This window comes from Callionymus lyra, chromosome 4 (assembly GCF_982586985.1).
Source record: "Callionymus lyra chromosome 4, fCalLyr1.hap1.1, whole genome shotgun sequence".
NCBI lineage: Eukaryota > Metazoa > Chordata > Actinopteri > Syngnathiformes > Callionymidae > Callionymus > Callionymus lyra.
Window position 1 is genome coordinate 15,444,326 of NC_141821.1, and position 24,987 is coordinate 15,469,312.

Sequence of the window (24,987 nt, forward strand, 5' to 3'; positions counted from 1 at the left end):
CATTCATTTTATTTTGATATACCAAATTAAAATAGTTATCTTGAGACACATAACAGTTACAAGAAAAACAATCCCCGGCCAATCACTAGGAGCCTAAAGGGATCTTGTCTCAGGATCATTCTCCGTCACCTCGGAAGGTGCTCCCCATCTCAACTTAGGGGTCTCCAGATTGTGTTCTACACACATGTTACTGTAAACTATACTATACCGGCTATTGGTCCATGTATGCTTTCCATGCTCGCATCTTACCCTGTAGTGTTAACTGGACTTTCTTATCCCAGAATTACTCTAATTATCTCCTTCGGGAAATTAGGTTTCCTGTTTGTTGAAGCAAGTTTCATAAAAATAAGAACAAGAACAAAGTGCAAACAAAAGAAGAGACGACAAAGTGAAAGTATAAAGAAAAAAAAAGATACACAGATTAAAATAGAATATCATCTTTCCACTCCTGCCCCCAAACTCAGAATTATACAGTCTAATAGCACAAGGAATGACTGAGTCCCTGAGTCTATTAGTGTTATATCTGCTTCTCTGCAACGCTCACCAGTGAGTCCACCTTTTTTACCTGGTGTGGTAGATCTGGGCTTTCATTCCTCGCTCTATTCTCCCGCATCTGCCGCTTCAGCTGCAATGATGGCTGCTCTGGTTCCACCTTCGTTCGTGTTTGTTGTCTGAGACATTAACTTAGCGCTCCTCTAATTATTTGGCGGAGGGGATTCAGGCCTATGCAGAACAGTGGTGTATGCAGAGAACCTCCTTTATATATCGGAGACTGAAATTGGCTTAAAGGACATTTTTCCTTCACTTCGTTGAGTTTACAATAAAGTTCTTTTTACGAAGTTTAGCATAGAGTCATAGGCTTTAATCAATTCAGTAGCTTCTGTGTCACTGTCAGCGATTGACATTGACATCCATGCTGTGGAAGGTGTAGTCGCATGGTACACTTCCCTTCTGGGAATTATTTCAATCAGGGCTGTACAGCCAATGGTCAGCCATCTCTCAATAGTTCATTTGTACCAGACTCTGTCCAGGTCTTCGTTCCTCAGACTTGTTCTTGTTGAAGTGTGCTACAATGATGGTCACAGCACTTTGTTCAGGTAGGTTGGTAAGGTCTGCTCCTGTATGTGTGTCTTTCTTCCATATAACTCTCCAGTGTTCAGTCTCCAGTCTGGGAATCTCTGTTCAGCAGTTTCCAAGGCTTCGGGTATGGCCGTCTACCTTTACCTAGAACAAGTTTTCCTTAATTCCTCCATGAATTACTATTAGTTTTGTTTGTTTCTTCAATTAGATGAATCCTGTATAAGCCTGTGCTGGTGACGACCAATCAAATGACTGAAGAGGGGAGTTGATCGTCCAATGACATGGTGACATTCGTTTAACCATGTCAAAGTTGAATGACAAGAACATGTTCAACTTTGACACTTTATCTCTACTAGCATCTCTGGAGATGCGTCTGATTCCTGAGACCTTTGCTGGCTTCTCTGGAGGCTTCACATAGGCTCAGTGATACTGAGACGGATGACTCAGGTCAGAATCTCCACAGACACACTTTTTGTGCCCAAAACTGGACAACTTGACAAGTCTTCAAAGTGAAAAGTTACATTTCATTGAATCCCTATATACCCATTTCAAAGTAAGTAAGTAAGTAATTTTTATTTGTAGAGCGCTTTTCCAGACCAGGGTCACAAAGCGCTTAAACAATCAAAACAATACTCAATAAAGTATATAATTTAAAGGTCAAGATAAAACTGGATGAGGAGTTCCAGAAAAATCAAGGAAAAGCCTGAACAAATAAAAACGTCTTAAGATGTTTCTTAAAGGAGTCAGTAGACTCCATCAAGCGCAAAGAGAGAGGAAGATCATTCCAAAGCTTAGGACCAGCCTCTGGTCCTGAACCGTGTGCGAGGAACCATCAGTAGATTCTGATCCACAGACCTCAGAGCCCGAGCTGGGGTGTAAGTCTGGATCAGATCACTGATGTAAGGAGGATCCTAAACATGAATAGATCTGAAAGTAAGAACCAGAATTTTAAAGTTGATCCTGAAAGAAACTGGAAGCCAGTGAAGAGTTTTAAGGATCGGAGAAATGCGAGTTCTTCTACTAGAGCGGGTCAGAATTATCGCTGCAGAGTTTTGAATCAACTGCAGGCGAGACAGATCCTTCTTGTTAAGACATGAAAATAAACTGTTGCAATAGTCCAGGCGAGAAGACACAAACGCATGGACTTATTTCTTACTGTAGTGATTTCATGTTCTCGCTAAGACTCACGCTCCTCATATGACTACTGTGGTTGATAACGACAATTAAACTAGCTTTTATCACAACAATAAACAGAGAACAATGATAATAGTCATGATAAAAAAGAACATCTAAATACAGTCCAAGGTTCCACCTTGAGTCACCTCAAAGACTGCTTCTGCGCCGCCGCACAACTCAACAGATGAAGGCGCCAAACATGCAGAGAAATGTCCCCAAACAATAAATCACATCTATCAGCAAACAATATTAGCGCTGATAAGGAGCGTGAGTGTTGTAGACAGACAGTCGCCGCCGCACTACTGGCGCTGTACACCCTTCCACACAAACACCATCCCAGATAGTGTGAGGAGCCGCCGTGACGTTTTTAAAGCCAAAATCAATCAGAGGATGTTGGAGCTTCGGACTTTTACAGTGTTTCAGAAACAATGGCTTCACTATTTGGCTCAAAAGGACGATTTTTTTTATAATCTACTGAATGATTTGGATACATTTGTATCAGCACTCAGAAGCCACAGACCTCCACCATATTTACAACCGGATCAGGATTTCATGGCCGAAATTGCCGCCCTACATTTTATTTTATCCAGTTACGCAACTGCACACAAAAGCTTTAATTCCCATCGTGTTGTTAATTAAATTTGTTGATATAATTCTATTTAAAAACGTATTATGTAGATGTTCTGTGTTGCTGAGACGATTTGTAGTGATGGGTTGACGAAGCTTCATGAAGCAGTGTCATGTTGTTTATAGGTCAGTAGGTGGCGCCATCAGTTTAAAAATGATGTGATGTTTCATTAGAACAGTTGTTCAAAATAGTGGCAAATAGTGCAGAGACCGCCATTTAGTGGACTCTGAAAATAATGACACTGTTTCATGAAGCTTCATCAGGCCATCACTATAAATCTGTATTTTTGTACAAATGTGTAAAGTGAATCAGGAATCTTCCAACTTCAAAGAGTTTTTTGTGAAACTTGAGAGGACATTATTAGATATCTTTTTTTTAGCATCTCAAATTTCAATGACCATCAAATTTTAAATGAGTTCAATTGTAGAGTCGGTGACAGCGAGCTGGAACTCTACAAAGGGTCAATCCTTGAAAGTATTTATGGATCCAAATCCAAAACACGACGATATCTCCGTTTTCTTAAATGTCATTAAAAATCTTTTTATATTTTTTTTTTTAGGAATTTAGCTAATACCTCTTTGGCAAAGTAGACATAACGAAATTAAAAGCAATATTTACATTTTCTAAAGGTTTTTCAAGTCAATTTTAAGGATATTTGTTTAATAAAACGCTTGTTTGAAAAGACTTTAATAACATCATCAAATTAAGATACATTTGAGATAAACAGTCTTTTTTTTAACATTTTATTGTAATTCTTTTCTATAAATAAATGACATTGTGGGCCATGTTTGGCCTCTGGACCTTACAATTATAAGAAACAATCAGCTTGTGACTGTTTTGTTGTGAGGTTGGTCGCTGGTAAAATACAAAATGCAGTTAGTGTTTGTAAATCCTTTGTGTTTGTAGCATTTTATATTAAACTACACCACCACCGTGAGTTGGTACGACCCGATGAGGTAAATCGGGGTCAGCTGAGTCTGTTAAGTGTCACTGACAAGTCCAGTCCACGACCAAAACAACAATAACAACAGAGTTGTTTTGGAGAAGATGGAGGAGATGTCAGAAGAACTACTATGTTCTTTCCTTCACTGTGAAGCTAAATTCAAGCTATGGAAGCTGGAGGTTCATCCATGCAAGCACACCGGGCTGGTGGACGTCCATCTGACCAGACTGACGAGTATCTGTGGCCAATGCTCTCCTCCTCAGAAACCTTTCGCTTGTGAGACATGTGGAAAGAGCTTCTGCACTCCAGACCGACTCTCCCGTCACAGCGCATTGAAGCCTCACAAGTATGATTCTCGAAATGAACCCAGGATAAAAAAAAGCATATCCCTGGTGCGTTCAATGTGCTGCAGGTGTCTGTCCGATGGATGCTCCGAGGTCTTCGTCACCACTTCCAGTACGGAAAACCACATGCTTCAAGTCCACCTGCGCCAGACAAAGCTCTACCTTGTACATCCACTGTTCACTCTTATGACTTTTAAATCTGAACCTTGTGTCCTAGTGTGACTACCTGGGCTGTGAAAAAGATTTAAGAAAGCGCCATCAGCTCCGCACCCACAAGAAGAGCACACACACACCCCTTATTTTCAGTGTCGAGATGTTTATTTAAGAACCACATGAAATTCACGTGTTTATGTTTTTATGAACAGTTGTACTGTTGACGGCTGCAATAAAACTTCACCTCCAGAGGGAAAATCAAGCATCGTGAGAAGATGCATCAAGGTCTGTGGAACGTTTGTCTGATCTTTAAATGGGAATCATGGTCAGGTTTTTTTTGGTTTATCTAGATATGGCCGCGTTAGTTGATCACTTCGACCGATGCCAGCGTAAATGTATCGCATTTTAATCATGCAGATTATCAACCGTTAGCTTGATGACAGAGGAGACTAGATTTGATGACAGTACTTGATCTGTTACTTGCTCTGGTTAACTTTCGACTCAAACTTTCTGGGACACGGATGTGAAACTCACCCGTGCAAAAGGGGCTTAAAGTTTAAATGTTTGCCTCAAATAACTGGGAGAACTTCTGTCCAATGATAAAACACGACAATTTAGAGTTGCATAAATTCTAGTCTTACCACAAGATTTCTTATAAAATAATAATTTTGTAAAAACTTGTGTATATATATATATATCCCTGTGAAGACCAGTTTTGCCATTTCAAGGCGGTGACCTGGAGGCATCATCTGCAGCACAGGAAGATCCACACAGGTTCGAACAGATCAAAAGCTCCTATTATTTGGTGTTGATGAGATTTTCCGTTGCAGCCAAGTTGCCGTGAAACACGTGCAACACGTGCAACAAGCGGTTTGTGCTGCAGCATGTGCTGAATGTTCATGTTGAAGGACAGAAGGAGTTTGCTTGTCAAATATGTGGCGAGATGTTCAGCCGGAGCTTCAACCTGGAGAGCCAAGTTTTGGGGGGATCATGAAGGAAAGAAGCTCTTCAACTGTGTCAGCCGTGGGAAGAGTTTCAACATGATGGTGCGTTTCTTCTTCCGATCAAGGTTATTTCAGCCAGATATTGACTTGAATGAACTTGTTGAATTAAAAAAAAAAAATCTTCCAGAAGCTGCAGCCTTGGCAGGTGGCTCTTCGGAAGGCTGGAGAAACTGCTCAGCACTCCGTGATAGACAACCTGACTGCAAAACTACAGTTTTGAAGATAATAAGTAAAGGCGCCAGATCTGTGATGATTGATGCTTGAGCATGTTTTTGTCATCGATGACACAGCCTTTTCTTTACAATAGTGTAAAATAAATCCTGGCACAGCATGAAAAAATCCCTCTAAACTTCTTTCTAGAATCCCAAATACACTTTGCAGAAAGATTAGAAAAGGTTGCAGACCTATTTCATAATGTTGTCCTTTTTATTGGATCTGAATATAAAAACGACACCTCCTCCTCCCATTATTAACTTTTCTATAAAGTTTTATTTGAAATCTCTTCAAATACCCTGCTCTATATTTGGCTGTTAAACAACCAAAACATATTTCAATAATCTCCTTGACAGAGGTAATTAAAAAAGACTTTTCTCAATAGCAGACATTTTTGTTTCAGAGACATGATTAAAAAATAGTGATGTGCTGTGGAGGGTTGCAGGTTTGAATACAAATAGACTGTCGTCTATTGAGTGAATCTTGGTTGGAATGTTATCTCCATGCTCGAGCTGTTCAAACCCACCAACTCCACCAAAAACTGTTGAATATACATCGACAAATCGGTGGGTTTCAACCAAAAATTAAAAATGATATAAATCTATAAAATACTCATAGGAAGGTAATCATAATCAAAAGACAAAGTTTATTTTCTTTATATCATGATAATTGATTTACGAATGCTTTACCCTTCAAAATAAAAGCTTTAACTTTTCCCCAGACAAAAACAGCCACTCACTGTTAATGTAATTTTTTTTATTTATCCTTTTTTTTATCCAAGTCTCAAATGAACATCCTGACCCACTAGTGCAGATCTTTGTCTGCATTCATGTGGCCCTCAGTTAACATGGAAAGTATAAAACTGATGTTGGTGCCTATCTTTTGATTTAACACTATTTCAATTCTAGATTTATTTCATTTTCCATTTTGTGTTCTTTGCATGTAGTCACAGGTTTTAAAGTAAGTATTATTATTTAATTAAATAGTTAAAAGTTAATAGGTTTTTCAAGTACTACCAGAGTCAGGATCTTCTACATGGTCCTGCTCGACTCTATTCTCTCTCAGGTTCTACTCGAGGTTTCTGCCTTAATGGGGACATTTTTTTTGCAGATAAAGTTTTGCTGGCAGATAAAGTGTAAAGTATTTTGAGTTAACTGGGTTAGTTGTCGCTTAAAATTAAAATAAATTGAAGACTATCTTTTTTTTTGAATATCAAAAAAACTATATTTTTTTCGTGTTGACCATAATCAGTTGCAAATGAAATCTTCACAAATTGACTGGAAATAATCAAACACATATATGAACTGAAATAATAACCACTTTAAAAAAAAGGTACACTTGCTAATTTACTTATTCATATAATTTGATCACTTCCTATACTAGTTTTTAATGTATTTTAAGTCTCAAATGAACATCCTGACCCACTAGTGCAACTCTTTGTCTGCATTTATATGGCCCTGATGAATTAACATGGAAAGTATGAAAATGATTTTGGTGCCTATCTTTTGATCTGATTCGAACACTATTCAAATTCTAGATTCATTTTATTTTCCATTTTGTGTTCTTTGCATGTATTCACAGGTTTTTAAGTAAGTGTTATTATTTTATTAAATAGTTAAAGGACAATAGGTTTTTCAAGTACCACCAGTCAGGATCTTCTACATGGTCCTGCTCGACTCTGTTCTCTCTCAGGTTCTCCTCAAGGTTTTTGCCTTAATGGGGACATTTTTTTTAATCATTTTTGCTGGCAGATAAAGTGTAAAGTATTTTGAGTTAACTGGGTTAGTTGTCACTTAAAATTAAAATAAATTTAAGACTTATCTTTTTCTTTTGAACATTAAAAAAACTATAATGTGTTGACCATAATCAGTTGCAAATGAAATCTTCACAAATTTACTAGAAATAATCAAACACATATATTAACTGAAATAATAACCATTTAAAAAAAAGGTAAACTTGCTAATTTACTTATTCATATAATCTGATCACTTCCTGTATGTCGTTTTTAATGTATTTTTACCCTAAATTGTATCATCATGTGAGCGTTTAAAAGAAATTCTCAAATCAAACGTGTGCAACAGAAACGGTGTCGACCGACGTTCTCTGACAAACCCGCAGGAATCCCAATCTTTGCAGAATATGTTTATTAAACAATCAGAACACACATTCGCACGCGTATAAAAGAGCAGCTGAAGGGACAGCTGGTTGTCATGGTGATGAGGCCGGGGGCCAGCGTAGCCCCCGGCATGTGGCAGGTTTCTAATAAGGCCTCGGGCTCATTCAGCTGGATACAGCGCTGGTGCTGCAGACCATCTTCAGCGGTTCTCGCGTTCTCCTCGGAGGACGACTCTCAACGGTGCATCCAGCCGAATACAGCTCTGGATTCTAGATCTGCCCGGTGAGGTGACGACACACACATCGCCTGCTAACAGTCTTCACACAGGAGTGACCACAACATGACCATATGAACTCAGCGGTGTGTGTGTGAGAGCAGTCTGTCGAGAGGGGCATGGCACGATTTGGATCAGGTCCTGCTAGTACAGTTCTCGATGGTTTTTTGGTCCAGAATGGAGGGAAGTACAGTCGTGTTTATCGGTCCTCTAGAGCCACGGCGGCTCCTGATCTAGAACATTCACACCAAGCTGCCCGGCCAGGAGACCACGGTCAACGACACGCGGCTGCGCTGCTCCTTCAGCATCGGCACCAGCGCCGAGTGGCTCATTCCTGCTGTCGATAAGCCGTTGACCGCCACGATCATGTCTCCGCATCTGAAACCCACAGGACGAAGTCATTTCAATGCTTTCACATTATTTACCGTATTCTTTGGACCATAAGGCACCAGATAATACGCTGCATTTTGTTCTACTGAGTGACAGACTCGCAAAACTTCTCACTATTACTCCGCGGGGCTTCGTAGTATTACTCTCTATAATAACCCTTTTTAGTATTACTCTGTGAGGTTTCATAGTATTACTCCGCAAGGCTTTGAAGTACTATTCTGTGAGGCTTTGTATTATTACTCGGTGTGGATTCTTAGTGTTACTCTACAGGACTTTGTGGTATTACTCCATGAGCCTTCGTAGAATTACTCCGTAAGGCTTCGTAGTACTACTCAGTGAGGCTTCGTAGTATTGTTCTGCAAGGCTTCGTAGTATTACTCGGTGAGGATTCTTAGTGTTACTCAACAGGGCTTTGTGGTATTACTCTTCAAGGCTTCGTAGTATTACTCCGTAAGGCTTCGTAGTACTACTCAGTGAGGCTTCGTAGTATTGTTCTGCAAGGCTTCGTAGTATTACTCGGTGAGGATTCTTAGTGTTACTCTACAGGGCTTTGTGGTATTACTCTTCAAGGCTTCGTAGTATTACTCTGTGAGCCTTCGTAGTATTACGCCGTGAGGCTTCGTAGTACTACTCAGTGAGGCTTCGTAGTATTGTTCTGCGAGGCTTCGTAGTATTACTCGTGAGGATTTCTAGGGTTACTCTACAGGGCTTTGTAGTATTACTACGCAAGACTTTGTAGTAATACTCAGTGAGGCTTTGGAGCATTCTTTTGCGAGGCTTCGTAGTATTACTCGGTCAGGCTTCATAGAGTTACTCTGCAAGGCTTTGTGGTATTACTTCACTAGGCTCAGCATAATAACTTAACGAAGCTTTGTAGTATTACTCAGTGTCGCACCACGTGCCTTTGTAGTCAAAAGGCACCCGCTTGCAGAGTGATACCACGAAGCTCTGCCGAGTAATACTAAGGACCTTTGTGCTGAAGCTTCGGGAAGTAATAGTCACAGCCCTGCATAGTAACAAAGCCTTGCAAAGTAAAACTATGAAGCCTCGCCAAGTAAAAAGAGCATTGTGATGGAGCCAAGCCTTGCATAGTAATAAGCCAAAGCCTTGTAGAGTAATACTACAAAACCTTGCAGAGTAATACTACAAAGACTCACAGTAATACTAAACAGTGTTGTGATGAGTCTGGGCCGTGTGTAGTAATAATGCTAAGCCGTCAAACTCGTCAAGTAATACTACCAAGCCCTGCAGAGTAGTACGAAAGAGCGGTGCATTGTGACATGAAGTAATAGTATGAGCCTCTCAGAGTAATATTGCAAAGATTTGTGAGGCAATACCAACAAGACTTCCAGAGTAATACTATGAAGCTTCGCAAAGGTAGTACTACGAAGCCTTGTGGACTAACACAAAGAAGCGTTATGGTGTAGACTCGCAAAGTAATGCAGGTTCGCAGTTCGATGGAGTAATACTATGAAGCCTCGTAGAGTTACTACAAAACAAGCTGAATTATACTACAAAGCCTTGTTTTAGTTTGTACCACTGAAATATGTTCAAGGTCAATAGGTTCTACTAGAATTATTACATGAGGCGCACTGCCTTTTAAAGTATTTTAGGTGCAGCATATTGTCAGTACACTATGGTATGTTCTTTAAATGCTTCCCGAGTTAAACTTGACAAAAGCCTGAGTCATGGTGAGGACCTGCTGTTGGTCTTTATCTGTGGGCGTGGACTCACATCAGGTCAATCTTATCTCTCACTGTTTATCTAAACGCTAATTCATCATGGTGTCACGCTCAGAATGAGCCCAGATAGTATTGTGAGGAGAGCGCGGCGATCGCTCACTTGAGGCGGCCGTCGTAGTACGCAGGTGTGCCCAGGACGATGGTCTTGATAAAGAAGGCCTGGTTGCCGTGGGTCTCCTCGTAGCCGCCGACGATGCTGAAGCCCCAGCTGCCGGGATGATTCCGCCGCAGGACGATCTCATGACTGCTGTGCAGGTAGCTGCAGATACATGTGAGGAGTTACACAGTGGACTTGAAAAATATATACATTAATACGTTTATTTTGGATGCACCCACAAAAATCAGGAAACCAAGACTGAAAACCAAAGGAACTTTTTGTGCTAATTATTTGTACCAAAATAATAATCCAATTACAAAATGATGATGATGTTAAAAAATGCACAAATTAAAATGATAAATAAAAAATTTTCTTGCCAAACTATATGTACAGATCCATAATAGACTGACAGGTTCCAACATTTGTTTCACTGGAAATTGTCAAACATTTTCTCTTATTAAAACACAGTGAATTTAAGTCAAGTTAATTTTGATCATTTACGTGTAGGATAAGTGCAACAAACTGCTTTATAAACATCTTAATAAAGTCTACAAACGCTGCACAAATAAACATTTGTCAAATGTAAAGTAATAATAAATAAAATAAATACACAATTAGCAAAAAGTAAATAATTGTATCTGTTTTCTCTGAGTTAGTTTGTTCATAGAAAGGAACATCGTACAGTTATTGAGTGTTTGTTTCAATAGGCACTTAAAGGGACCATAACAAACCCAATGTCATTGAATGCATCATCCGTGCGTCTCAAGTGTCACAGGGATAAATCAGCTTCAAATATATTTACTAACCATCACTAACTAGTTCACCTCTGACCAGAAACGAGAACCTCAGCACGACCACCTCCTGCTCACCTGGGCAGGCCGAGCCACATGACCCAGGACGGCGACCAGTTGGCGTCGAAGTCGCTGTCGTGAGAGTGGGACAGCAGCTCGTCGTGGTCCGGCTCCTCCACCATGCTGACCTCCAGCACGCGCAGCTGCACCGACGGCGAGGCGGCGCTGGCCTTCAAAGTGCCCACAGCTTCACTGTGGCTCAGGTAGGTCAGGTCCTGGCCGTTGATGCTCAGCAGGACGTCCCCTTTTTTGCGTGACCCGAAGAAGAAGAAGATTTACGTACACTCAAAGATTCTTCAATGAGCTCCACTGTAAAAAAAAACCTTCTCACCTCGTTTGATTCGTCCATCTCTGGACAAGCAGCCGTGGGGTTGCACGCTCGTGACAAAGATGGGCAGCTCGCCGCTCTTGCTGCCCCGCCCTCCTGCCACGGTCATACCGAGAGACTCGTGCGGTTCCTTCTTCACCGTGATGTGTTTCTCCTTGCAGCTCACGCACTGAGAGAAATCCTGCAGGGAAATAAACACATGGATTTCAAATTATTTGACATTTGCTTGCTGGGAAAATGTGTTGTTGGCCTTGAAAATGTAGTTGGTGGCATGGATTTGACCCTAGAAAGCCTGTTAGAAAACAAGCCCAGAGACTTCTTCATCACCGTCTGGCATATCGCTGCAACCGTCAAAGTTAAAAGGCTCACCCTGTGGGTGCTGGTCCGAGACAGGTGTGCGGGGACGGGGCTCGGGGTGGTGCTGTGGTTAGGCAGGAAGTGATCAAGGCAGTACAGGTCTCTGGTGGAGCTGGACTTGGGTGGTGGAGGCGGAGTCGGTTTATGTGGTCGACCAATCAGGAGTTGAACCCGCTCCCCGCTGGCCTGCAGAGAGAAGCTACCGTCAGGCGCGAGCCCAGGACAGTTCGAGACTCCTCACCTGGATGATCTGCGCCGCCTGCTCAGGGGTCCCGTGGCGGAGGTCCTGCTCGTTGACCGATAAAACTCTGTCATTGCTGCGCAGCCGCCCGTCTTTGGCCGCCAGGCCCCCGTCCAGCAGGTCCAGCACGAACACCCCGGACTCGTCCGTCCGCCGCACCAGCTTGATGCCCAGCTGCTCCGAGGAGTCGCGCTTGTGGAGGGTGATCCTTTGAGTGGCCGGGCTGGAGGGGTCGCCCTCGGGGGTGGAGCAGGGGGCGTGGGGCACAGCTGGCGTGGAGGAGGAGGAGGACGAGGGCGGCGGGCGGGAGGCGCAGCGGCGCTCCCTGAGCACCGTGAGCTGCAGGGTGGTGCAGGGGCGAGCCAGGGTGGAGCGGGCGAAACTGTGCGGGACGTTGCTGATGTCCACATTGTTCACCTGGACAAGAGAAATGTTTGGATTTTTTTTTTTAAATGCATTATTTATTTATTTTTAATTGAATTCAATAATTATATATTAATATGTTTTACTAAACATTGAATTTAAATTCAATAAAATAATTTTCATAATCAAGGTATCCAACTATTCATTTTAAATATATTTTAAAAATATTATAAATACATTAAATTACATCATTGACAATAATAATGATTTATTTTCAAAAAAAACATTTTTAACCCTTGTGTTTTCTCAGGGTCAAGGTCACACAAGGCAACACAAGGGATACCACAAACACATTTGTTTTCAGACCCTGAGACACTACAAGGGTTCAACATACAGTTTGATACAACAATTAAAAGCTACATTATCTAATGTTTTAATTCCTTTTCATCGCCTTGTAAATAGAATATTAAAAGTTTGGTATAATAAGGCAACCATGATCGGCTGAATTATATTGAATTAAAAAAGCTTCCAATTAAAACATATTACAATTAAAACATGTATTTTCAGATTATTGGAATTAGAATACCAAACTCTATGTGTATAAGAGATTTTTTTATATATATATATTTGAAAATATTCCGATCTTTCAATTCAGATGTATAAAAAACCCCAAAACAGATTCAACTTTCAATATGCAAATTATATTCAATTAAATAATAACAAATTGAAAGATTTTCAAATGAGGTAAAAACTATTCAAAGTATTCAACGAGAAACTGTAGCCGACAATCTTCTGCTTCACTGACGAGAAATACTTAAGCGTCACCTGCAGGATCTGATCCCCGGCCAGCAGCCGCCCGTCCCTCGCGATGACGCCGTCCCTGTAAACTTCCTGGATCACGATGTTGATGAGCGGCGTCTCGTTGCCCCCGACGATGCTGATGCCCAGCTCCACGTAGGGATTGGCTCGGTGGACCTCGATGGCTGTTATCTCTCCTTCGGGCAGCGAGGGAAGCTTGACGCAGCCTGATGGAAGCACAGTTAGGATTCATCCATGATGTCCCGGAGCTGGTGATGTCAGACCTTCTTCCGCCGAGAGGGGGGGCGACTCCGGGCAGTCCCAGCCGGAAGAGGTGGAACTGACCGACCGGAGGAGGTGGATGCAGGGGTTACTGAGGGGCCTCTTCACCCGCGGGACCACGCACTCCAACCCTACCACACCTGGATGTTAAGAACACATCATTGGACGGCTCCGGTCTCTGCATCAACCAGGTGGAATCTTACTGTCTTCTTCCGTGCTCTCCTCGAAGGCAGGGTTGTCCAGGCCCGCGTCTTCCGCCGTCCACGTGGTCCCGTTTGTGCTGGTGGTGTTGTTCGGCCCACATGGTGGCGATGGAGTTCTCACGTCCCTCAGGTCCGTCTGCGGCGATCGGGGAGATCTGGGGGGGCTGCTCGCAGTGGTCTTGTCGTCACCGCTCTCCTTACGAGAGACGTCCACGCCGGTCTGCGTCTGACATCGCGTCCCGGGACACCTTTCAACGAGAGTTTATCGTTTAGTCGACGTGTGAAGAGATCGAGTCCAGGATAGCCAAACTTTTTTGACAGGCTTTCATTTAGGGGCCACATCATCAACTGTGAAGGTCGTGGGGGGAAGTCCAGTCGAAAGGGAGCAGTGATGATGAAAAGCTTTTAATTATTTAAATTATTTATTTAAATTATTTATCTTTCAAATACAAAATTTAAAGAAAAAGAATAGCAAAAAATATCAACATAACCAGTTTCATAGTTTAGCCTCACAAGGGCCACTTATGAACATAAACATAATGTCATTATAATCATGAATAGGAAAATAAATGTTTTTTTAGTTTTAAAATTGAAAGCATGATATAACATCTCTATTCGAGCGCCTCCACACACCTGCTTCACAACTTCCTGAACGTGCTGTCAGAACGTTTGAGGACTCGAGAGACTGGTGAGCCACTCATCCATGTCCTGATCCCACCGCTTTAGCATCGCCCTCTAATCCGTCACCCTGTTACACAACTGATCAAGTTGGCAAGAGTGCTACGTCTAAAACTATCGACGTTATTCTATTACTAGCAGCATCGGATCATCCATTAATCCTGCGCGGAAATAGAATCTGTGCTAAAGACAAACTCCAGCGATAAACGGTGGCCAGAGTTGAAAAGTTCCTGTTTCTCCTCAGCTGAAGTTCAAAACCCCGGACCCGGATTCAACCTTTCTGTCAAGTCCTGTTCAAGTCTGGTTTATCGTTTTCAAAAGTAAGGCACGTCCGTCCCTTGGATGCTTTTGGTACGTCCTGGCTAACTTTATCAGGATGCTCAAAAAAACAACAACATTCTCTCTGAACCTTCAGGTCATTCAGAACTTCTGACCTGCTCTAGTAGAAGAACTCACATTTCTCCGATCCTTAAAACTCTTCACTGGCTGCCAGTTTCTTTCAGGATCCATTTTAAAGTTCTGGTTCTTACTTTCAGATCTCCTTTCTTCTCTCACTGTCTCTCCTCCTCCTCTACTTCTTTCTCCATCCTCCTTCCCCGCGACACTATTCAAAGCTCAAGATCATGCACACTGAGTCTGGTTCTACTCGAGGTTTCTTCCTGTTAAAAGGAGTTTTTTTTTTCCTTTAACTCTCTTGGGCCTGTACTTATCTTATTCTGCTGTTTATGGAACTGATTCAGATTCAATTGTATTTAATTTCACTTATTTAATGTCTAAAATTAGACTGAAATCTGAATCTTTGAAATGAAGACAAGATTAGAGATAGGTCTGAAGTCTGTAAGAACCCTGGATCAAGAGTGGGCTTCATCAGGAGATGTTGAATTACTGCCACTTCAAAAGTCTGAGGCATAACTCTCTACTCTCCATCACATCCAGACTAAAAACATTCCTCTATAAAGCCTTTTCAACCTCGGCCATGTCAGGACCTTTTGCGTCGACGACGCTAATCAGATCAATGTCACCTGGACCACCAGAGCGTCTCCTAATCCACGTCCAGACCTTGATCCTCGTTCCTCCCCAACAACAACGCTCACCGACGGCCTCTCTCCGAGTTCGCTACTCGGCCCGTCGGTGCTCTCACCTCACGTGGGACAAACTAATCTTTTCTGAGAATGTCACGTTTGGCTTCTTTGAACTGCCCTCAGGTGATGACAGCGATCACATAGCGATCGAATATTTCAACTGCTGCTGTGCTTTATGGGACTTTATGGTGCTCTATGTGGCCCACCTTAGTTTTCTTGAGAATATGTCGCTTTAGCAGTGACAGCAACATAGAAGTAGAAGATGTTTTTTAGATTCAAATCATCTTAAAAAGGTTAAAAAAAGGCTCATCATCAAAGACATTGCCAGCCATCGCACATCTATATGATTCATTTTTGATCTTCTAAATTCACATCCGGCTCCTGAAGAAGACTCCCAGACAGATGAGGTGTCGGTGTATATAGATCAGTCAACACTTTCATCACAGACATCTCTAACAGCACTCTTTATTTATAGGTAGAGTTGGATCACACGTTGTCAGAAAGGATTTACGTTTGGGTCCGGACTTGACGGATTTCTGTAAAAACAACATGGCAGAGAGGCACCATGAAGTCGTGCTATTGTCAAACGCAGCATAATAAAAACAAGAAGGCGTTTAATAAAACGCATTTACGACCCTCTTGTAAAACGCATCATTGATTCTGGTTGCGTCAGATTTTCTTCCTGTTAAGGTCCAAACCTGATTCGTTTGGAAGAGGAGTTGTGATAAATATGTCCAATAATATTGACCTGCATTTGTGATTTTTTACTTTGACTAGCTCTTGACAAAGTAGATAAATGTTCCAACGTGTCTCGAGGAGTGGGTTGGATATCGTGGCAAATCTTCAAAAAAAAACAACCTCTTGACAAGTCTGGATTACACAGCAGCTAATCATTAACTGCTTCACTCTTGATTCAGTAACACCAGGAATTATCGCATCATGACTCCACCAGCTTGGACCATTGAGGAAAAATACATTTGAAAGTTGGTTGAAATAAATATCCACTTTCTCTTTATGAAACAGCTGAGTCAGTCGATCTCTTCAGCTTGTTAGCATGAGCTCATTAACGCAAATCTCCTTAACCGTGGCGTTTGATGTTCACTAGTAACTAGTCAATAAAGCCGGCGTGAAAACACAACGCAAACGTAAAGATTTTTAAAAAAAAATCAGTTGAGACCCGTGACCTCTGAGCTGCCCGTGGCCCCCGAAAACCTCCTGCAGATCCAACACTTTTGTTAGCGCCGGCATCGACTTTTCCCAGCGAGTCAAGGGCGATCGCAGGAGAACCGAGACTGTTTAACAATGTCTTCGCTCGGTTGCGATGACCTTCCGTCCAGCTGCGTCCTACTCACCACAAGCCCGGGTTGCCCTTCGCTGTCTCGCAGAAAAAGTGGTTGAACAGATCCCTGGTGTTGAAGTTGCTCAGCATGATTGCAGACTGAGTAATGGAGCTTCTCAACACATGACTCTGGTGAGGGAACCACTAATCCGCCGTCACATGACCTTCAGTTTAATAATCCTCCCTCACACAGCACCTGGTCTAGAGAGGCTTGCCAATGTTAGGGGGGACACCTTAGGGGTTGTGGGTGATGAGTTATAGGACGATGGATGGATGGATGGATGGATGGATGGATGGATGGATGGATGGATGGATGGATGGATGGATGGATGGATGGATGGATGGATGGATGGATGGATGGATGGATGGATGGATGGATGGATGGATGGATGGATGGATGGATGGATGGATGGATGGATGGATGGATGGATGGATGGATGGATGGATGGATGGATGGATGGATGGATGGATGGATGGATGGATGGATGGATGGATGCATGCATGGATGGATGGATGAACGAATGGATGGATGGATGGTTGGTTGGTTGTTGGATGGATGGATGGATGGTTGGTTGGTTGGTTGGTTGGTTGGATGGATGGATGGATGGATGGATGGATGGATGGATGGATGGATGGATGGATGGATGGATGGATGGATGGATGGATGGATGGATGGATGGATGGATGGATGGATGGATGATGCATGGATGCATGGATGGACGGATGGACGGTTGGATAGATGGATGGATGGACGGATGGATGGATGGATGGATGGTTGGATGGATGGATGGATGGATGGATGGATGGATGGATGGATGGATGGATGGATGGATGGATCGACGGACGGACGGACGGACGGACGGACGGACGGATTGTTGGATGGATGGATGGATGGATGGGTGGGTGGATGGATGGATGGATGGATGGATGGATGGATGGATGGATGGATGGATGGATGGATGGATGGATGGATGGATGGATGGATGGATCAACAATCAGTCTCAACTTGGTCCAACCCACAGTAGATCTGAGTCTTCATGATACCCTGAATGTACGACTAAATGTGTGACCTTAAAAAAGACTGACCTTACCTGTGTTTTAGATGCGCCTCCAGGTCACATCGGGGCATGCTTAGGGAACAGACCGGGGTCAAAGGGCAGGACACAGACAACTTGTCGAGCAGCTTATGGACCAGAATGCTGGATCGTCGGCACGCCTTCAGCTGGAGCCGAGTTCTGTCCAGGGGGCAAAAGTCCCTGTCCTGGAGGAAGCTCCTCAGACAGCGAGCGCAGAAGGTGTGTCCACACGGCGTGTCCAGCGGCTGCACAAGCGGCTGCAGGCAGATCTGGCACACCAGGTCGTCGTCCACCTCCAGGCGGTAGTTGTACAGGTGGTTCTCCCGGCTTCGGTGGACCTGGCCGCACTCCGAACACAGATCCTCCAAGGACAGATCGGGAGGAACGGCGAGACCCACCTCGCTGCCCGGGCTGCCCATCTCGGGTTCCTTCAACGCAGCTCTGCTTTGGCACGATAGACTTCGGAGGGGCGGCGGACTTTGGGGAAAGGGGCAGACCGACTCCTGTCCATAAGCTTCAGAGGAGGGTCAGGGTGCAGGGAGGACACGTGCCCCCCAGCAGCTGATGGCACATCACCCTGCGGGTTAAAATAGAGAGCATCCCTTAATTTCTCATCTCCAGTTCCCAGTGTGTTGTCCATAAATGCATGTGACACAGACGTGAGGCCTGTTTTTTTGTAGTTGCAGCCATTATGTGTGTGTGTTCAGATTATGCCTTGCTGCTCCTGCTCACTAATCTGGCTGTATAATCTCTCTTTCGTTTTGCCTGCCGCAATCTTCCAATTCCACTGAGAGGGAATAATCTGGGATTGAGGTGGAGAGAGGACACAGATCATAGCAGCAGAAAGGGAAAGTTACGCCAGGAAGAAAATAAAAGTTCAGAGGAAGGAGCTGACCACGAGAAAGTGGAGGAGACGATGAGAAGATGGAACCATAGAAAGGCGTTCTACAACTGCCAGATGTGGTTTTTTTTCCTATTCTGTACACACAACCCACACAGCACCAGGACATGCCTACAGCCAATGCACGCGGGTCACCTTTAGACATTTAGATGCTTTTTTTTAGCTGATTCCCAGAGTGGACAGCAGAGGGCAGAACGCAGCTCACAGCTGGCCAAACCTCACTGAGTACCTGCCTCTGTTCCACCGAGGGTCTGCTCCTGTCTCCATGACGACCTGGAGCCTGTGCTGCTCGGTCGGGCTTGACATTCAGAGTGTTGCCAGAGAAGGATGCAGAGGAGCCACCATCCACCTCTCTCGGGGTGGATGCTGCTCAGCCTCCGAGCTCGTCAGACGCCGGAGAAGATGACGATAAGAGGCCCCATGGTACCATTATTTGCCGGTTATTTTTCGGTATCTTATGCGTCTCTCTCCTGTGGCAACCTGTCTCCTCCGTCTCCTTGGATACCAGTCTGGTCCTTAATTATTTCATCCTTCTTCTAGTACGTGCTGTTGCCTCCGTGTGACTGGCTGCTTCTGTCTCTATCCTGCAGCTGGACATGAATTAAGCATGAAGACACAAGGCTTCTCTGTTCCTATAACAAAGCTGTGACATCACCACATCACACACACCGACTTGACACACGAGCAGGACGATACACACAATGGACAAGGCTTTTTTTCGGATGTTTTTTTTTTTTTTTATCAATAAGTAAAGTACTGTGCGCCCCCTGGACAAGTGGCACACTTGAATCTATTTTAAACATCTCCACTTTGTAGCAACATTCTAACACAAATCCAGGTCATTTGAATGAGAGATGCTTGTGAAATCTGCTCTTTTTAATCCCACTGTGTTTGTGTAGCAGAGCAAAAGTCCATGCTGCTAAGATTGTTGCCTCATATACATGAAATAACACACAGTGATATCACACACAACAGCATCATCTCTGCACCTGCCATCATTTATAGTTATTGATGACAATCTTATATTCCTTAGTAAATGATGCTCCATCAGAATTGTAACGCAACACTTAGTCTAGAATGCTTTAAACAAAATTAAAAAATCCCTTTAATGCAAAATCGCCAGTGTGTGTATAAACAAGACCTGGTGACAATAAAGGTTTGTCATTGTCCCCTCTCCATGGCAACACGCCCCTCTGCAATGTCATGAACTGCATCTCCTAGATCTTGAAAACATGACATCAGAGCATTTTTGGAGAGCAACGTCCCCATCTGTCTGACTCCCCCCGACCCCCCTGTGAGCACCATCCCCAGGACAGATGAGGCGACAGCATCCTGCTCAGCCTCCTCCACAGAGACACCATGACTACACACATGCAGATGCAAACGTTACCTAATGCCGCGTCTCCTCCGCGCCGTGGACTCCTGCCCCAGAAGGGGGGGACGATCATGAGCTGCGAGACCACGTTCACGCATTCACCGCAAAGGACCGTCCTGCAAACCCGCAACAAAAAACGCCCCCCCGTGCCTTTGGCGGGACTGACCACGCCCACAACTGTCCGTCAAACCCAGTGGGCGGGGCTTGTCGCTTTTGTCTGAAGGCGAAACCTGCCTGAGAAAAAAAATGATCGGAAAAAACGCAAAAAAAAAGGAAGTGAATTTCAACATTTTACATATAAATATATGGAAGTGAAGTTTGGGTTTGAGTTTAAGGTTGCCCAACAATTATAATTATTAATAATAAATTTTTTTTTTTTTCCCAACCAGTGTTCTTGAAAGTACACCATTCAGACAGAAACACAGATTCCACAAAAAATATATTTCAATCACCACCATTAATATTGTAAATAGTACAATTATATATATATATATATATATATATATATATATATATATATATATATATATATATAAATAAACAGTTTTAAATAGTAATCTTTAAATAGTAATCTTAAAATAAACACCTATATTCTAAAAAAAAAAAGTATTTGCTCATTTATCACTTTCTATTCGTATTTCAAGATATTATAGAATATAACAAAATGAAAATGGTTACAGAACAGAGAATGATACATTATATTATTTGAACAGAAGAAAAAAATCCTGTAAGAAAACTAATGTTGTTCTTTTTTTTATAAAAGGAGATTCGGCAAGATTTATATTAAATTATATAAATACATACATACATAAATCATATTTACATGGTCTAGTTTAAAAGTCCAGGTTGTATTACATGAGGATAAAAGCTTTGACTTTTGTTTTTTTTCTTCAGGCATCGCCACGGATACCTAACAAAGGGGTCTTTGCTCGTAGGGCCTCGCGTAGAGGTAAACAAGGAAGATGTCGCTGTGATTAAGCTTCACAATCGATCCAACAAAGATTTATTTCTTTCCCGAGGCTGTTACTGGTGTGACTGGGATGGCAGAAGACAATGAACTGGAAAAGTACGTGGATGTGTTGCCGTTAAGCAGAAGTTACTGTCGTAGTTCGCCGCCAGTAGCGCGGCTGCTAATCGCTACCACAACGTGTTCCGACGATCTCGTCACGACGATAAACGTCTCACAGGAAATACTGTTTCTCCAGTGATGTGACTTAAATAAACTATACTCTCCTTTAGTTTGGCCCGGGTTACACCGGGACACTGTTAATGATTCCCTTTCCCCTCCCGCTTCGATGTTTCCACTCGTTTCATTCAATCGCCTCTTCTGGCTTCACTCCAACATGGTTCCATGTTTCTGTCTCTAACAAACTGTACTCGAGCTTCTCGTCTTCTATGTGCAGGCGAGCGGTGGAGGAGCTGCTCAGGGAGACCGACCGAGCCCGGATCAGAGCAGAGACCATGGGCGCGACAGGATGGTGAGACCCTCAAGTCTGACCCCCCCATAATAATGAATGTCACAGTTACTTATATAATGATGACCCCACTATCTTATTCCGAATCAACTAAAAACATTATTTGAACAACTTATTTCAAGCAGGTCCATTTTTGTCCAGAATATACAATATTAGCTTTTAATGTATTTACCATAACATTGACACAGGGAACTAAATGTATTTTTAATTATCTCTGTTTAGCAGCAGCTTAAACAGATCATCTGATTCATACTAAAAAATCTATAGAATTGATCTTTAACCCTCGTGGAGTCTCTGGGTCAAGATGACCCGGTAACTCGGAAACAAATGTGTTTGTGGTTTCCCTTGTGTTGTCTCTGGGTCAAGGTGACCCCGGGCTGTATCCCAAATTGCGCACTTCTCCGAGTGCACTGTTTTACAGTACACATTAAGGCGGTGCACGTACTTGGCCAGTGCGCAAATTGTCGACATGTAGTACTGTCTAAACTCTTAGCACTGCCGCTTCACACTCGACAGCTTCTTCTTCTACTACTTTTTAACGCCGATCGCAACCGGAAGTTGGAACTCCATCGCCGACACTTGTCAGCACTTTTCACCGATTGAAAGAAGTTATTAAGTTGCGTTTCATTGTTATTATTGTCGTTTTGTGGTAAAAATTAGTGTTTTCTCAAGACATTTACGCCGGTACCTGCTCCGAAGACACGTCTTCAGTGACGTATCTTCCGTTTAGCATCATCTACGTCACTAAGATGGCGGCCAGTGAGGGTGTAAGGTGTCTATCGATCAACACTCAATTTTCTGGCCGTTTGAGGGCTCATTGCGCACTACATTTTCGCACACTGCTAGTTGGGACGCACTTCAGGCTTTTCCTTGATTTTCTGGAACTCCTGTTGTGTTATCAGTATTATCTTGACCTTTTAAAGTATATACTCTATTGAATATTGTTTTGATTGTTTAAGCGCTTTGTGACCCTGGTCTGGAAAAGCGCTATATAAATAAAAATTACTTACTTACTTACTTACTTGTCCACTCAAAATACTAAAACAGCCCCGGTCACCCGAAAACAAATATGTTTGTGGTAACCCTTGTGTCGCCTCAAACTTATTTTTTTCATCTTGACCCAGAGATAACACAACGGTTTAATCCATACTTGTCCCTTTAGCGTATTAGTATTCAAACATGATGTCACTTTAATTGCCAATTGAGGTCCAATGTGTTTTGTTCTTCCTCTGTGCATCTAGGATGAAGTGTCCTCTCCAGAGCACCAACAAGCGCTTCCTCATCAACACGCTGCGCTCCACCGGCCTGGACCGGAACAGCGACGATTCTCCCCCGAGACGCTCGAGCAGCGGAAGACATCGCAGGAGCGAGTCGCCCAAACGAAGACGCGACCGCAGCCGCTCTCCCCGCAGAGAGTGCAGGAGCACCGAGAGACACACGGACCGTAAACACCATCACAAGCACAGCGACCGAGTTACGTCACGCGACGACGACAGACAGCGAAGCCACAAGCACAGACATAGAGAGGACGAGCGGCACAGCAAGAGTAGCAGGAAGACTGACCGAGACAAACACTGAGTATAGATCAAAGTCTCTGACTAAAGCCAGTTTCTTTTATTCTTTAATAGGACTCAAGACGTTCGGTTTCATTCTGTTGTTGTTCACCTCCAATGTAAACACAACGGTTGTGTCAACGTCTTATCATTTGTCTAGCTGTGTTGGTAGTTTTTCTTAGTTTACGTAGTTTTGTTTATAATAAGACCTCCGTCTTCTAAACACACACATCGTTCGACCAATCCTTATGTTGTCATTAAAACAGATTTTACACTGAAGGTCTTCTACGTTGTTTTATTTTTTTATAGATGGGCGTTACAGTTAATTGTCAAACTCTTGTAAAAGTATACCTTGATAATCTTTAAAACACTTGCATTTACCAGGCTATATAAACCTTATACCTTAATAAGTATCAACATATATTATCAATAAGTAATAACCATCCCTCGGGCTATTAAATTGTACAATTCTGAGTTCGGGGGCAGGAGTGCAGTGAGAGTATCTGGATGTTCTGTTCTATGTTAGTCTTTGAATCCTTTGTCTTTGTTGTTTTTCTTTCCTTGACCTATGTTCTTTGTCTTTGTCTTTAGACTTGGATTGTATCATCTTGTTCTTCCTCTTTATGTTCTTATTTTATTCTTTATTGTTTATGAAAAATTGCTGGCTATTGGTAAAAAACAATTTCCCAAAGGAGACCTCCTGAGGGATCAATAAAGTTTTACCTTACCTTACCTTACCTTACTGGAGATGGGCACATGGACGTCCTTTATATATTTCCTGGGTGTAATAAACGAGCAACTCTTCATTTCATAATGCGTAATACGAAGTCTAATCGGCCCATTTGCATCTAAGGACCAAAGAAAATGTGAAAAAAACATTCTTAAAGCCTTTATATCTTTTCTTTTGTTGGTTCCCTACTAACTAGTGCCGTTCTGACATTTTTATATTTTACTAACACATTACCACCTTTATTGAAAATCTCCAAATAAAAATGTGTATAACACTGCAGAAAACTGACCGGAAACTGTTTCCTTCAACTGAGAAAAATCTCTAAGCTTAGGAAAATGTTGTCACAACATGATCTGGAGCTTGTAATCCATGCATTTGTTGCAATAGTCCAGTCGAGAAGACACGGTCTGTTTTCATGTCTAAACAAGGAGTTGTCTCGCCTGTAGTTGATAAAAAACTCTGCAGCGAGAATTCGGACCTGTTCTAGTAGAAGAACTCACATTTCTCTGATCCTTAAAACTCTTCACTGGCTTCCAGTTTCTTTCAGGATGAACTTTAGAATTCTGGTTCTTACTTTCAGATCTATTCATGGTCAGGCTCCTCCTAACATAAGTGATCTGATCCAGCCTTACACCCCAGCTCGGGCTCTGAGGTCTGTGGATCAGAATCTACTGATGGTTCCTGAACACGGTTCAGGACCAGAGGAGAGAAATCCTTCCAGACTGTTGCTCCTAAACTTTGGAACGATCTTCCTCTCTCTCTGTGTTTGATGATCTACTGACTCCTTCAAGAAACATCTTAAGACTTTCTTATTCCTGCAGGCTTTTCCATGATTTTTCTAGGACACCTGTATTTTTCTCGGTGTTATCTTGATCTTTTTAGTATATATATATATATATTTTTGTTTTTTGTTTTTTGTTGATTGTTTAAGTGCTTTGTGACCCTGGTCTAGAAAAGCACTATATAAATATATATTACTTACTTACATCATCAATAATATTGTATAATTGATGTCCTCACAGGCTCACACTTTTGTCTTTATTTACATCTTTTGATCCATATTCTATGTTATCTTTTTTTCCCCTCTTTCTGTATTTTGATGCTGATATTCATATATAGAATAGGATGTAAAAAACTAACCTTTGCCCTGCAGGAAATGAAGATAAAAAGAATAGACTCACAGATGAGCTCATTT

The 24,987-nt window shown here is 42.6% G+C and overlaps 3 protein-coding genes across 3 annotated transcripts; 2 read left to right on the top strand and 1 right to left on the bottom strand.

Moving 5' to 3' along the window:
* The first annotated feature begins 3,931 nt into the window (after positions 1-3,931).
* Positions 3,932-7,930, top strand: gtf3ab (general transcription factor IIIA, b). Its single transcript, XM_087788360.1, is given in 11 exon segments — positions 3,932-4,033; positions 4,091-4,173; positions 4,240-4,336; positions 4,389-4,446; positions 4,449-4,476; positions 4,537-4,559; positions 4,562-4,610; positions 5,019-5,098; positions 5,155-5,306; positions 5,308-5,370; positions 7,826-7,930. Coding segments are annotated over 11 exon segments (840 nt in total).
* Positions 7,671-20,145, bottom strand: lnx2a (ligand of numb-protein X 2a). Its single transcript, XM_087788917.1, has 11 exons — positions 20,050-20,145; positions 17,774-18,335; positions 13,584-13,831; positions 13,383-13,520; positions 13,126-13,325; positions 11,938-12,354; positions 11,709-11,882; positions 11,343-11,520; positions 11,030-11,255; positions 10,164-10,322; positions 7,671-8,309 (listed from the first exon to the last, which is right to left on the bottom strand). Exons 2-11 carry the CDS (start codon positions 18,175-18,177, stop codon positions 8,174-8,176), a joined length of 2,280 nt encoding a protein of 759 aa, XP_087645043.1. The 5' UTR covers positions 18,178-18,335; positions 20,050-20,145; the 3' UTR covers positions 7,671-8,173.
* Positions 20,146-20,958: 813 nt separating this feature from the next.
* On the top strand, positions 20,959-23,341 carry LOC148081848 (uncharacterized). Its single transcript, XM_087788070.1, has 3 exons — positions 20,959-21,100; positions 21,438-21,512; positions 22,751-23,341. The coding sequence occupies exons 1-3, from the start codon at positions 21,075-21,077 to the stop codon at positions 23,085-23,087; spliced, it is 438 nt and encodes a 145-aa protein (XP_087644196.1). The 5' UTR covers positions 20,959-21,074; the 3' UTR covers positions 23,088-23,341.
* The last annotated feature ends 1,646 nt before the right edge of the window (positions 23,342-24,987 follow it).